The sequence below is a fragment of the Saimiri boliviensis genome, chromosome 12, assembly GCF_048565385.1.
Source record: "Saimiri boliviensis isolate mSaiBol1 chromosome 12, mSaiBol1.pri, whole genome shotgun sequence".
NCBI classification, from domain to species: Eukaryota; Metazoa; Chordata; class Mammalia; order Primates; family Cebidae; genus Saimiri; species Saimiri boliviensis.
The window spans coordinates 76211624-76227671 of NC_133460.1; the positions used below are offsets into that span (position 1 = coordinate 76211624).

The 16048-nt window shown below is 35.4% G+C and overlaps 1 protein-coding gene across 4 annotated transcripts in view; it reads left to right on the forward strand.

Moving 5' to 3' along the window:
• Positions 1–16048, forward strand: part of PCGF5 (polycomb group ring finger 5) — a 121985-nt gene that overhangs the window by 92434 nt on the left and 13503 nt on the right. For all 4 annotated transcript variants that reach the window (XM_039465222.2, XM_074382568.1, XM_074382567.1 and 1 more), the window contains 2 exons: positions 2369–2467; positions 9908–9997. In XM_039465222.2, coding sequence (XP_039321156.1) covers positions 2369–2467; positions 9908–9997 — 189 coding nt within the window. The remainder of the gene's footprint in view (positions 1–2368; positions 2468–9907; positions 9998–16048) is intronic.

The following is a 16048-nucleotide window of genomic DNA, read 5'->3' on the forward strand; positions in this document are numbered from 1 at the left end:
TTCCCCCTTATCTGTGGGGCATATGCTACAAGACCCCCAGTGGATGCTGCAACCACAGATAGTACCAGATAATCCTGTATATACTGGTGTTTTGATTTGATAACTGAGATAGCTAAGTGACTAATGGACAGGTAGCCTATACAGCATGAATATGCTGGACAAAGGGAAGATTCTACTCCAGGCAGGATGGAGTAGGATGATGCAAGATTTTACCATGCTACTCAGAATTTTATGCAGCTTAAAACTTAGGAATTATTTTTAGAATTTTATATTTCGAATTTTTGTACAGTGAAATATTGACTGGGTAAGTGAAATCAAGGAAAATGAAACTGCAGATAAGGAGGGACTACTGTATAAAAGAATTGAAAACATGTTCACACAAAATCTTGTATATGTATACTCATAAAAGCATTATTCATAATAGCCACAAAGTAAAAACAACCTAAATTCTGTCAACTGATGAATGGAAAAACAAAACGAAACAAAATGTGATACTACTGTTCAGTCATAAACTTCAATGAAGTACTGATATATGCTAAGCATGCTACAACATGGATGAACCTTGAAAACTTTATGCTAAGTGAAAGAAGTGAGACATAAAAGGTCACATATTATGTGGTTCCATTTATATGAAAAGTTCAGGCAAGGATAAAGACAGAAAGTAGATTAGCAGTTGTCAGGGGCTGGAAGGAGGGAACGTTGGGAAGTGACTGCTAATGAATTTGGGGTTACTTGGAGGGATGATGAAAATATTTTTTGGAATTAGATTATGGTAATGGTTGCACAACTTTGTGAATAGCATAAAAACTATTAACTATTAATCTCTGAAAGATTATGAATAGTGATACCAACATCACATCTGGAGATTCTTCCTGATTTCTTGGCAGATGAAAAAACATACGTATTAGAGTCTTTCAGTACAGGTTTCATATCCCTTACCCAAAATGGTTGGGACCAGAATTTTTTTGGATTTTGGAATATTTGCTTTGTATATACTTACAGTTGAACCTCCCAAATCTGAAATGAGTGTGTGCCATGTCAGCCCTCAGTTTCAGATTTGGGGGCATTTCAGATTTTGGACTGGGGATGATCGACCTAAACGCTTATGTTCTCTGACTTAATTGGGGCTTGTAAAAATGTGCTAATGATTCTTTTGAAGCGTTTGGGGCAAAAAGAAAATGGATGGGAAACGTTGGGCTTCTTGAGAAGGTGTGAACAGATAACAGAGAAGATAGACTTGTACATTTATCCCTTTGTTTTCATGCTGTCTAGAATATCGGTCTTCACATTTGAAATGGGTAGAGTATGTCTTGCTTTAGATGTGACTTTTAACTTCTGTTTTCTTTTAATGGATACTTTATCATCTGTGTTGTGACCAAGTATTATTTGTTAATTTATTTCTGTTGGTCTTTGTCAGGAAATATGTTTTGCTAGGAAAACATTTGCTAGGACATAAACATTGAATAGTTCTTTCTTTGACTTACTGAATTTAAGAACACTAAGTTGTTGTTCCAGATGCTGACCTAATTTCCTATGCATATGAATAGGAGTAATATCTTTAAGAGATTCTCTTGTTGCTTTGTGTGTTTTAGTATTCCAATAACTTTTGCGGTTGTGGTATGTAATTTTGTTTCACATATTGGTTCATGTTTATTATGACCACAACCTCATTTTGCTTCATTTTCAGCTTGAGTATCCCTTCTAGATTGGTTCTTATATTTTAGTGATATTCAAGCTTGAAGAGTGAATTAGTAGTGCTCTGCACGTTTTACAGATGAGACACATCAAGGCACATAGAAGTTTGTTTTTCCGGTAAAGTACTGGCACAGCCTATTAGACACTGACTCTACATGATTCTCCCCAACACAAGGTCCACATTATGCAACTTCTAATTGGACATGCTATGGCCTAACCAGCCTCTCTCTGTTGAACCCTCTGGCTCCTCAGAGTCCCATTTGAAATCACTACTCTTTCTAAAATTATTTAAAAGCTGTGATACCATGTTTTAGAAAATGTCCCTAATGTCTCAGAAGTTATATTATATAATAAAATATTTTTATGCTTCTTGTGACCTTTTGGTTTTTTTCTTTTTAATTTAAACTCATGTTTTCTTTACTAAAATATCTAGAGGTAAGCAGATTGCCTATTTGGCAGGATTTTCCTAGCACACATAATAATACATTCTTAAAGAATGTCATGTAAGAATCCAAGAATTAGGAACATTTTTACTTGCAAGTACTAAAAAACTGTAAATTAAAATGTTTCACAATACGTTTTAAAAATATTCAAAATGATAGTGGAAATGGTAGCTGTGGTTTCATCAAAAGCAAGATAGAACATTTTAACTAGTAATCTTTATTTCCTTTAGGGGTTAATGAAGAAATTCATTCGATGTTCTACACGTGTAACTGTTGGAACTATTAAAAAATTTCTAAGTTTAAAACTAAAACTTCCAAGTTCTTATGAGGTAAGTTAAATAATATCTAACCTTGATCATTTCAATAATTAAAGTATTTGAAGTAAAATTCTAACAAAAGTGAAAACTGAGAATATATTCAAATTAAATTTGTGGAAACTTTGGTTATTTTCATGTTAAAAAATTTCAGAATGTATTATTCTACTTAGGTAATATGTATTTTCTAATTGAACATACCCTGAATAAACTATGATACTAATACATTTAACGTTTTATAATTAGAGGAGATATTTAAAGAACTTTAAGTAGTCCCAAAATAAACATACTAGCTAAATGTATTCATGCCTTAGGGTATGTCATTTTTTATCTGAGATCTTTGAGATCAATTATTACCAATTCTTTATAGATTTCTACAGAATGTAAAACATTGTTTTTTTATCCCAAGGAATTTCATAACTAATCACAGTTCCATGAAATGCAGATGTGGTTTTGTTTAACACTAGATAAAACCAACATATTATATCTGCATAAATGTAATTTACCAGTTTATTTACAGAAGAGGTAAATTGCCCTGATATTGATCACAACATAGCTTTTCATGTGTTCCATGTGTAGAGAATGTTTTTAATCCTACAATTATGACTAAAACATTATAAGGAAATAGGGCTATAATTTCTCACCTGCCTAAATGGTGATCTTACAATTCATTAATTTCCCCTTCTTCCCTTTTGAGTTCTGATGTTAGCATCTAGAAATTAAAGACCAGGCCAGGCTTATGCCTACAATCCCAGCACTTGGGGAGTCTGAGGTGGGTGGATCACCTGAGGTCAGGAGTTTGAGACCAACCTGGCCAAGATGGTGAAACCCTGTGTCTACTAAAGCTACAAAAATTACCTGGGTGTGGTGGCAGGCGCCTATAATTCCAGCTGCTCAGGAGGCCGAGGCAAGAATCACTTGAATCTGGGAGGCGGAGGTTGCAATGAACCAAGATTGTGCCACTGCACTCCAGCCTGGGCAATAGAGTGACACTCCATCTCAAAAAAAAAAAAAAAGAAAGAAAAAACAAAATTAAAGACCAGGACAAGTTTCCTATGTAAACAAGGACATCAAAGGCAGCATAGTATTTCCAGCCTATCTGCAGTAATGTGAATATCATAGGAGAAACAAAATGTGACAGACATTGACAGTTATTATGTCCATGTTTTGAGGAAGCCTCTGATTCTGAGCTTATTTGAAAGTTTCTCTCAAATGACTAGTCTGTGGGTTAAAAATTGTTATTATGGAGAATTTCCCCAACCTAGCAAGGTAAGCCAACATTCAAATCCAGGAAATACAGAGAATACCACAAAGATATTCCTCAAGAAGAGCAACCCCAAGGCACATAATCATCAGATTCAGCAGGGTTGAAATGAAGGAAAAAATGCTAAGGGCAGCCATAGAGGTCAGGTTACCCACAAAGGGAAGCCCATCGGACTCAGCAGATCTCTGAGCAGAAACTCTACAGCCAGAAGAGAGTGGGGGCCAATATTCAATATCCTTAAAGAAAAGAACTTTCAACCCAGAATTTCATATCCAGCCAAACTAAGCTTCATAAGTGAAGGAGAAAGAAAATCCTTTATGGACAAGCAACTGCTGAGAGATTTCATCACTACCAGGGCTGCCTTACAAGAGCACCTGAAGGAAGCACTAAATATGGAAAGGAACAACCAGTACCAGCCACTGCAAAAATGTACCAAATTATAAAGACCAACAACACAATGAAGAAACCGCATCAACTTACGGGCAAAACAACCAGCTAGTATCAAAATGGCAGGATAAAATTCACACATAACAATATTAACCTTAAATGTAAATGAGCTAAATGCCCCAATCAGAAGATGCAGACTGGCAAATTGGATAGAGTATCAAGACCCATTGGTGTGCTATATTCAGGAGACCCATCTCACATGCAAAGACACACATAGACTCAAAATAAAGGGATGGAAGAAGATTTACCAAGCAAATGGAGAGCAAAAAAAAAAAAAGCGGGGGTTGCAATCCTAGTCTGTGATAAAACAGACTTTAAACCAACAAAGAACAAAAGAGACAAGGGCATTACATAATGGTAAAGGGATCAATGCAACAAGAAGAGCTAACTATCCTAAATATATGTACACCCAATACAGGAGCACCCAGATACATAAAGCAAGTTCTTAATGATCTACAAAGAGACTTAGACTCCCACACAATAATAGTGGGATACTTTAACACGCCACTGTCCATATTAGACAGGACTTGATTTCCAGGACTTGAACTCAGATCTGGACCAAGCACACCAGTAGATATCTACAGAACTCTCCACCCCAAATCCACAGAATATACATTCTTCTCAGCACCACATCAGACTTACTCTAAAATTGACCACATAATTGGAAATAAATCACTCCTCAGCAAATGCAAAAGATCAGAAATCATAACAGTCTCAGACCACAGTGCAATCAAAGTAGACCTCAGGATTAAGAAACTCACTCACAACCACACAACTGCATGGAAACTTAACAACATGCTCCTGAATGACTACTGGATAAATAACGAAATGAAGGCAGAAATAAGGATGTTCTTCAAAACCAATGAGAACAAAGAACCAGAATCTCTGGGACACATTTAAAGCAGTGTCTAGAGGGAAATGTATAGTACTAAATACCCACATGAGAAGTGAGGAAAGATCTAAAATCAATACCTTAACGTCATGATTAAAAGGGCTAAAGAAGCAAGATCAAACAAATTCAAAAGCTAGCAGAGGACAAGAAATTGCTAAGATCAGAGCAGAACTGAAGGAGATAGAGACACAAAAAAATCCTTCAAAGAATCAATGAATTCAGCAGCTGGTTTTTTGAAAAGATCAACAAAATAGACCGCTAGCCAGACTAACAAAGAAAAGAGAATAATAGAATAGATGCAATAACAAAATGATAAGGGGATATCACCACCGATTCCACAGAAATACAGACTTCCATCAGAGATTACTACCAACAACTTTATGCACATAAACCAGTAAATCTAGAAGAAATGGATAAATTCCTGGACACTTACACCCTCCCAAGACTAAACCAGGAAGAAGTTGAATCCCTGAATAGACTAATAACAAGGTTTGAAATTGAGGCAGCAATTAATAACCTACCAACCAAAAAAAGTCCCAGTCCAGACGGGTTCACAGCCAATTTCTACCAGACATACAAAGAGGAGCTGGTACCATTCCTTCTGAAACTTCCAAGCAATACAAAAAGAGAGAATCCTCCCTAACTTATTTTATGAGACCAACATCATCCTGATGCCCAAACCTGGCAGAAACACAACTAAAAAAGAAAATTTCAGGCCAATATCCATGATGAACATTGATAGAAAAATCTTCAATAAAATACTGGCAAACTGAATGCAACAGCACATCAAAAAGCTTATCCATCATGATCAGGTAGGCTTCAACTGGGGAATGCAAGGCTGGTTCAACATACACAAATCTATAAACATAATCCATCACATAAACAGAACCAAAGACAAAAATCACATGATTATCTCAATAGATGCAGAGAGTGCCTGCAACAAAATTCAACAGCCCTTTATGCTAAAAACTCTCAATAAACTAGTTATCAGTGGAATGTATCTCAAAATAATAAGAGCTGTTTACCACAAACCCACAGCGAATATCATACTGAATGCCCCAAAACTGGAAGCATCCTCTGTGAAAACTGGAAGCATCCTCTTTGAAAACTGGCACCTAGACAAGGATGCCCTCTTCTCACCATTCCTATTCAACATAGTATTGGAAGTTCTAGCCAGAGCAATTAGACAAGAAAAAGAAATAAAGGGTATTCATTTAGGAAAAGAGGAAGTCAAATTGTCTCTATTTGCAGACAACATGATTGTATATTTATAAGACCCCGTCATCTCAGCCCAAAATCTCCTCAAACTGATAAGCAACTTCAGCAAAGTCTCAGGATACAAAATCAATGTGCAAAAATTACAAGCATCCTATACACCAATAACAGACAGAGAGCCAAAACATGAGTCAACTCCCATTCACGATTGCTGCAAAGAGAATAAAATACCTGGGAATACAACTAACAAAGGATGTGAAGGACCTCTTCAAGGAGAACTATAAACCACTGCTCAAGGAAATAAGAGAGGACACAAACAAATGAAAAAACATTCTATGCTCATGGTTAAGAAGAATCAGTATCGTGAAAATAGCCATACTGCCCAAAGTGATTTATAGATTCAGTGCTATCCCATCAAGCTACCATTGACTTTATTCACAGAACTGGAGAAAACCACCTTTAACCTCATATGGAACCAAGAAAGAACCTGCATAGCCAAGACAATCCTAAGCAAAAAGAACAAAGCTGGAGTCATAACACTACCTGACTTCAAACTACACTACAAGGCTACAGTAATCAAAACAGCATGGTACTAGTACCACAACAGAGATATAGACCAATGGAACAGGACAGAGGCCTTGGAATTAACACTGCACATCTACAACCATCTGATCTTTGACAAACCTGACAAAAACAAGCAATGGGGAAGGATATCCTATTTAATAAATGGTATTGGGAAAAACTAGCCATGTGCAGAAAGCTAAAACTGGACCCCTTCCTTAGACCTTATATAAAAATTAACTCCAGTGGATTAAAAGATATAAACGTAAGACCTAAAATCATAACAACCCTAGAAAAAAACCTAGGCAGTGCCATTCAGGACATAGGTATAGGCAAGGACATTACTACTAAAACACCAAAAGCAATGGCAACAAAAGCCAAAATAGATAAATGGGAACTAATTAAACTTAAGAGCTTCTGCACAGCAAAAGAAACAGTCGTTAGAGTGAACTGGCAACCAACAGAATGGGAAAATTTTTTTGCAATCTACAACAAATTTACAAGAAAAAAAACACCCCATCAAAAAGTGGGCAAAGGATATGAACAGACACTTTTCAAAAGAAGACATTTATGAGGCCAACAAACTGAAAAAATGTTCATCATCACTGATCATTAGAGAAATGCAAATCCAAACCACATTGAGATACTATCTCATACCAGTGAGAATGGCAATCATTTAAAAATCTGGAGGCAACAGATGCTGGAGAGGATATGGAGAAATAAGAATGCTTTTACACTGTTGGTGGGAATGTAAATTAGTTCAACCATTGTGGAGGACAGTGTGGTGATTCCTCAAGGATCTAGAAATAGAAATACTATTTGACCCAGCAATCCCATTACTGGGTATATACCCAAAAGATTATAAATCATTCTGCTATAAAGACACATGCACATGTATGTTCATTGCAGCACTGTTTACAATAGCAAAGACTTGGAACCAACCCAAATGCCCATCAGTGATAGACTGGTTAAAGAAAATGTGGCCCATATACACCATGGAATACTATGCAGTCATAAAAAAGGATGGGTTCATGTTCTTTGCAGGGACATGGATGAAGCTGGAAACCATCATTCTCAGCAAACTGACACAAGAACAGAAAACCAAACACTGCATGTTCTCACTTATAAGTGGGTGTTGAACAATGAGATCACATGGATACAGGGTGGGAACGTCACACACTGGGGTCTGTTTGGGGGTGGGGAGATTGGGGAGGGATAACATTAGGAGAAATACCTAATGTAGGTGACGGCGGGGATGGATGCAGCAAACCACCATGGCATGTTTATACCTATGTAACAATCCTGCACAATCTGCACATGTGCCCCAGAACTTAAAGTATAATAATAACAATTGTTGTTATGGTTCTACAAATATTTTTTCAAATCCTAGAGACATCAACTTTTGTATTAGGAAAAAAATACGGAAGTATCAAAGCCCAATGTACTTGGTAAAAATAAATGATAATAACAATGTATAGATATGACTACAGTGAAAAATAGACAATAAAATTGTTTTTATGGTTTGGTTTTACACTTTAATTTCTTCATCCAAAATACCATGTGCAGTTTTATTTCCTTTGAAGTCTGATTCATTGAGTTAACATTTTCTAATTTTTAGGAAGCTGTTATTACTAAGACAACTATTACTCTTGTTTAGTCTTACCTCTGGCATGTACATATTTCTCTATAAAAGATGGCAGAGGGAGAGATTCAGTACACTGACATCTCCTTATCTATCCCAGTGCAAAGGAGTTTTCCTATGACTTTTAGGAATCTTTTTCAGTTCCCCCCTTATTTTGCTGCCTAGCATGCAGGGGGATGATTTAATTAAATACCTCACAGTGGAAGCTTTTGTAACAGCATTGCTAACTGGGGCAAGATAGTTTAGTTGCTAAATGACACTGATAGATGCAGTATACCTGATTAGCAATTGCATCCTAAGTAAGTCTCTTCACTTTGCTTATGAATTTATTTTTAAGCAAGATAAAGAAAAATGAAATGATTCCTTTATTCTTTTAAGAGTTAATAAAACGATGCCTGAAAAACATTTTGGGATCCATGTAAGTCATCATAAATCATCAAAAAATCAATAATTTTGCTTCATATGTCTAATACAATTAACTGAAACTATACTCATCTTAGACTTAAAGTTCAAAACTGTAGTCTCTAGCCAGATGAAGAATTATTTAAACCTCATTCTTCTTCCTCTCCCATACTTCAAATGAAATCTTTCCAGTCTGTTTTTAATAGCTAGATAGCTAAAATGTTATTTTATTTATAAGGATTGATGATGAACATTTGCTTGATTATGCTTTGTTGAATTAGTGAAATATAGCCAGAGTTCCTGTACCCTTCTTAAAGATTTAGGGGTTGTTCGGTTCCTGCAACTTGGAGCAAAAGTTAACGCTGATAAGTACAACACTTTTTTGAAGCTTTGTGCAAAGTTAGAAGAGGATCCTGTAAGTATTGTGCAAATTACCAACCAGGCAAACCAGAGAAGCCAGACAGCCCTAAGAGACACAGACCTGTGGTGTAGTCCTAACTTTTGTATCAAATTAGCTATTGGTAATTACTGAAAATTCTCATATACCTTTAAAGCCCCATAAATCACTGTATCCACATTCATTCATTTCCTTCTTCAAGCCCAAACTAGTAAGAAGAAACTAACCTCTTCAAATCTTGGGAAGGTGAAAGAATTCTGAGAGAGGAATTGAGAAGCCAAAGGAGCTGAGAAGAACTGTGAGGTTTCTATAAGTTCTTGTTCAAAAAGGGGCAGCCACAGAAATCTGCCTTAAACTTCTAAGAGACATGACAGAGATTTGCACTAAGAAAGTTACATTGCATTTGTAAATTATGTGTATGGACTTGAGATACAGGTATGTGGGACAAGATAAACAGTGCTGTGTGTTCCTTATATCAAAATCGTTAACACTTTAGGAGAATAAATGCTTTCTGTGTAAAATAATGGTTAATGCTTTTGTTATAACTATTTGAATATTTTTTGAAATTTCGAAAACTGCAAAATACTTTTGAATTCAACATTATGTTAATAGATCTATAATTATTCTTTTTAAAGTTGGATGTGCTGTGCAATGGTGAAATTATGGGGAAGGATCATACTATGGAATTCATCTACATGACAAGATGGCGACTAAGAGGCGAAAACGTAAATTGCTTTTATATTTACTATGTGTATATTTAGTTATATACCATTATGTTACTCAAATTTTTAACAATATTAGGAACTAAAAAAGATAAACTAGCTTGGGAGAGAGAATAAACTGATTCCTTTTGTTAACTATTTCTTCTAGCACTCTGAAAATTGGTCCCATGTATAAAATCAAGGTCTGTGTTAAATGTGGTTTTATCAGATTTAAAGTGAGATTAAAACCCCATCTAAATTATGTTCAGGACTTTACTAACCAAGACAGAGAAGATAACATATTTTTTTAAACCCAATAAATTATTGGAACATTTATGTATATGGAATGGTAGGGAGGGAAACTAAGTTCTGCCCTGACTAATATGATTAATGGTTGATAAGAAAGTTTATTTTTGGTTGTGGTAGAGGGGACAGATGGGGTAGAATCTAAATAATCTTCTTTCAGGTACCTCCTTTTCATTGAAAATATAAACTCAGACTTAAGGGTAAGTGACTTGGCTGTGCTTTCTGATGCCAGAATTAGATTATTGTGCCTTAGGCTCTAAGCAGTATGGGAGAAATGATTCAAAGGAGAAAACTAAAGAAAATCCAAAAGACGAATTTTGTATTTTGAACTATATCTTTGATTCTGGTTTGTAAGTTGGATATATGAGACTAAGGAATACAATAGGAACTTAGGTTCTACTAAGTTCTATAGCAGTAACTATAACTTAGGTTCAAGCATAGGATATTAGGGAAATTTGAGGTACTTAGGGATTGTAGGACTGACATACGAGACTAGGAATACAGTAGTAATGCTGTCAGAAATTATCTTCATAATCTGAGTGCATAAATAAACATGAATTAAAATTGACTAGAAGGTTGGACCAGATAACTTCTAAGATTATCTTTTGGGATTCTAAAATTATCTTCTGCGGTATTTATGATACAGTATGTCATACTCTTAAACTGTAATTTATTCTGTAAACTAGATTTATTACATTTTCTGAAATGTAAATGAAAATGTAAATTATAAAAACAAACACACATTAAGAAATTTAACCTCACACAAGAATAAGTAATATAGAATCCAGATATAATGAGGGTTGCCATGTTACAGTATTTCAAAAACATATTTATATTGAATATAAACATCTGTGGAATTGTTAGAAAACAAGACTCAAAAACTCATTGTCTTATGGGTAAGATACTTGGCTCTTTTGCAGAAGAAATGTCTCAATATGATATAATAATAAGTGAAGCACCTAAATTTGTAAATCAGGTTTTTTCCCTACTTGAGACATAGGAAAAACCCTGGGTAAAACCTTTCTTATGAGACTGAATGCTTTCATTAATAGCGGAAAGCAAGAAGGAAAAAATACATTCTAATACCAGCCACCAAATAGTGTGTGCCCTTGAAGAACTCATCAAACATCTATGTAGCTCATGTTTTTAAAAATCTAACTACTTTTGTATTTGGTAAATTACAACCTGCCTTTCTGTGACATTTTATAATATTTTAAATGACTGTACATGTATCAATCACCCTCAGTTAACCCCTACAACCAAAATGTTCCAGGTACCAGGTACGGATTGCACAGGTAGTAAATTCTTTTTTACTGAACACAGTTGAGGAATGGATATTATTATATTACACATAATACTGTATTAAATGTAACTTCAGCTTTCTTTGACAGTTTAGCAAGCATTGCAGTGTGTTTCAGTGCTTGAAATCATCTTGATGAATAGACTTGCCTTCAGGTTAGAGATGTAAGTGGACATCCAGTGGATGACCTCTATGAGTGCTCACTTGTTCTTTACAAGATCTCTTCTCAAAGTTACTCCAGCTGCCATTATATTAATGTCAAAGTATGAAAGACCTAATTTATAGACATTTTTTAGTAAGAGACTGTGATTTAAATCAGTCCTTAATGAATTACATTTCTGATTATGTATTTGTGAATAGTTTAAATGTTTTGGTTGTTTAAGGCCCATTTTAGTAAAAGTTCAAAAATTGGTTCAGTAGCTATGTTTCGTCATTCAGGTGGAAACTAAACCCATAAACTGAAAAATTACTACCTTTTACATTTAGTGCACCAGTAAAACAATATATTAGCCCATTTCATTTGTTGGTGTAACAAACCTGCTTTTTTGGTTACTCTTCTCCAAACCTGTTTCACCCTCAGTCATCACAACCTCAATAATTCTAAGATTGGTAGCTCCATTTTTCCAGTTGCTCAGACCAAAATCCCTGAAGTCAGCACTGACGGCCTTCTTTTTCTTTCATCCATCCTTAGCAAATTCTGTAACCTTTACCATCAAAATATACATTCAGGATCCAGCTATGTCTCACTTACCTCCACTTCACTACTGGTCCAACCCACCCTAGCCAATCTCCTAGCAAGGCCATGCCACCACGCTTGCCCAACCTCTGTCTTCACCTCATACAGCAGCCAGAGTGATCCTCTTAAAACAGGTTAGAACATGCCCACTCCATTCTCTGATTCCTTTAATAATGTTTAATTTAGGAAAAATCAGAGTCTTTCTAGAGACCTACATATGTGGCCACCTTATAATCTCCCTAGATACTCTCTCACCTCATTGTTTACTTTGCCTCCCTGGCCTCACAGCACTGCAGCCACACTGGCCTGTTTCCTCAGCCACACCTGGCTTGCCCTCACCTCCCACGATATCTTCCTAACTGGTTTCCTTTACCCCCTTCACTTAAGTAACTTTGCTTCTATGTCACCTTCTCAGTGAGGCCTCTGACCTCCTCTAAAATTACAACCCCCTCTACCGATGGCATTCTTACTCCCTTTTCATGCCTTATTGTTTTCCATAGTATTTCTTGCCACCTCTGGCTTATTATGCCTCTTATTTATATGTTTATTGTTTGTCCCCCAAGTAAAATATAATCTGAGGACAAGGATTTTTGTTTGTTCCCTGCTAAATCTCCAGCACCTAGAGCCGTGCCCAGCATATATACTCAATCAGTACTTGTTCAAAAAGTAAATTGAATGAAAATGTTATCTTTTATAAAGTAATGGTTATGCAAAATATATCCTAAAAATATTTATTTAAATCTCAGCCTTCTATTTGTTTCTGTTAAATAAACTTTAAATTTTTGTTCAGCTTCCAATTACAAATTATTATAATATTAACAGATGAATTCTGACAGTTGAGTAACGTGGATGAATGCAGCAGTATCACTAAAACAATCATTTCTTGATTAAGCTCCTATAGCATATTGTGATCACATCCCTTCTCATTTCATCATCCACTGCCAGCAAGATGGCAGGATGTCCGAAGAGCTCTTACTAGTCTACTTACCAACTAACTTGCTCTGCCTTAGACTGGAATCAGCTTATTTCCTAAACTAATGACCACCATGTGGCTCTTTTACTTGTTTCTATTACTTTTTGGTATTAAAAATTTTAATCTACCTGGGATTAATTTAGTTCATGTGTGTGTGTATATATCTATATGTTCCTAGACATTGTTTTGTTCTTGTCAGCAGGTCTTATTCTATACCAGCATTACACATCATCTAGCTTTTATAAAGAGCTGACCACCCCTATCTGAAACCCTCCAGTTGTCTACTTTCTTTGGGATAAATTTGGATGAAGTTTAAACATGTTTTATAGGACAAGTAGTTGGGCCTTCTAGGTTGCTTTATAATGTGTAATTAGTACCTGTTAGGGCAAAATCCTCAATTATTCTTTTGGAAGTTGTATTGGCTAATTTTACCCGTTTATTCTTCAAGATGAGCTTTAGAATGGGATTGTGACTGGCACTGGATTATTTCTAGATCGATTTGGCTGGAATTGGCATCTTTGCAGTTTTTTATTCTATTTAGTACTATGGGATGTCTCCTCATCTATTCTACATACTGGGACTAAGTCTGTCATTTTCTTTCCTCATATTGGATACTACTCTGCCCCCTGGAGTCTTTCATCTCCAACAAGGATACTCCATATTCAGATCACCCCTTTACCTCTTCCTACTTCTAGCCTCTTAGGAGGAATCTCAGGAGAATTGATTTTGCCTCAATTTCTCAAGTATAGTTGGGTATTTCCCTGCACCATACAGATTCTGTTTCACTGTTCTCCTTTATCTTGGGGCAGTTCCATTTCAGGCTCAGCCTGTTTTCTATGGCCCCTGCCTACTCTAGACCCTTATCTCTACTGTGATGCATTTTTGAAAGATTTTTATTTTTAGGAATCAAAACAAACAGCTGGTCAGACTTAGCTCTTGAAATTTTTTCAGTTCATATCAGTATTGCCACCTCAAGATTCTGTACTCAAGCTTGACATTAATCTTTTTCTAATTAGTGGGAGAAAAAAGAAAAAAACAATGCTTCTCAATCTTTAATGCAGATGTAAATCATCTGAGGATCTTGGTAAAATACAGATTCTGACTCAGTAGGTCTGGGAGTGAGGCTTAAGATACTGTATTTCTAGCAAACTCCCAGGAGCTGCTAATGCATCTGATCTTTGGACCATCCTTTGAATAATAGTGTTTCAGGAGATGTGATCTGTGACTACTGACTTTCCCTGTAGTTTCCACATCTATAAATTGAGGATGCAAAATTACAGAATCAGATCTCAGTTTGGAAGGGATTTATGTCATCTAATCTGTCATCAATCTAATAATTGGATTTTCTTTACAATATTCATGCCCAAGGGTCATCACATTTTTTGAAACATAAATGGAATCATATGTATTGTTTTGCAACTTTTTTAAAGTTTGAGAATGTGTCTTGTGCAGAGGCAGTAAACTTTGAAACAATTTTTTAATACATTAATAATATTACATTTGTGTGGCTGTAGCATAATTAACACAGTACTTTGGTCGACATTTATTTTTTTCAAATTTTTTGACATTATAAGCAAGGTATTCTAGTACATACATCTTTTTACACATATGCAAGCATATCCATTGGCTAGATTCTTAGAAGTGGATTTTCAATAGAGTATGCATGTTTTAAATGTTGATAGATACAAATTATCTCTAAAAAGGTTTTAGTGGATATTATTTGAAATTTATAATTATACGAATAATGTAGGAGAGTGCCCATTTTTCGACATTTTCATCAACACTGCATATTATCAATTGTACATTTCTTCTGTGAACTTACCTTTCATATTCATTGCCTTGATTTCTTTTCATGATGTTTGTCTTTTTCTTATTGAATTCTAGGACCTCTTTATGTGTTCTGAATATGAATCTTTGACTATTATGAGTTACAGCTATTTTCTTCCAGTTGTGTCCTGCTTCCTAGTTTTGCCTCAGTTTTCAGTTTTTGTATTCTTTAAAATCTAGGTAAAACTAAGAATTAATGAACTATACTAAAGTGTTTCATAGAGTGTCTGACATGATAAATGTTATTTTTTTAGTAGCTTATGTACATTCACCTTCATTATGATTATAATTCTCTCCTCCTTCACTTAGTTTCATACCTGAGAGCTTATTGTCAATATCTCTATCTAGCCTTAGCTTTCATCATGGACTTACGTTCTTCCTGCTTACCTTTTCTTGGGTAGTTCTCAGTATGGCCACCTTTCCCAGATCATCCTGATTTAGTTTTATGTCTTCTAGCCACCTCTGCCATCCGGCACCTAAAGTTACTGCACCATGCTTGTCTTCTTTTGCTTTATTTGCATTAGCAGGCACTTGTAAGAAATACAAGTGTGGACATCTTGACTTGATACTGAAGAGATCAGTAGGAAAAAAAAAAAAAAGAGAATCACTTAGTGAAATTGCCACTTTACTGCTTACTCTTGTTGAACCCTGTTTAGGATTTTCAGTGTTAGACAAAGTCTGATAGACCAGAGTTTGGCGACTCTTCAGAGAGAAAGGAGAAGGTTGCTAAAGGATTGCAGAGCTGAGCCTGCCTTACAGCATGTTGATGCACAAAGCACCCAAAATTAACTGACTGCTGGAGAAAAAAAATTACTATCTTGGGAAAATAGAAAATTTCTTAAATTTTATTTTAAAGGCTACAAATATATTTGTTTTAATCAATGCTTATTTAAATACTCTTTCAAAGTATATCTTTAAAAAACCTACTTTGCT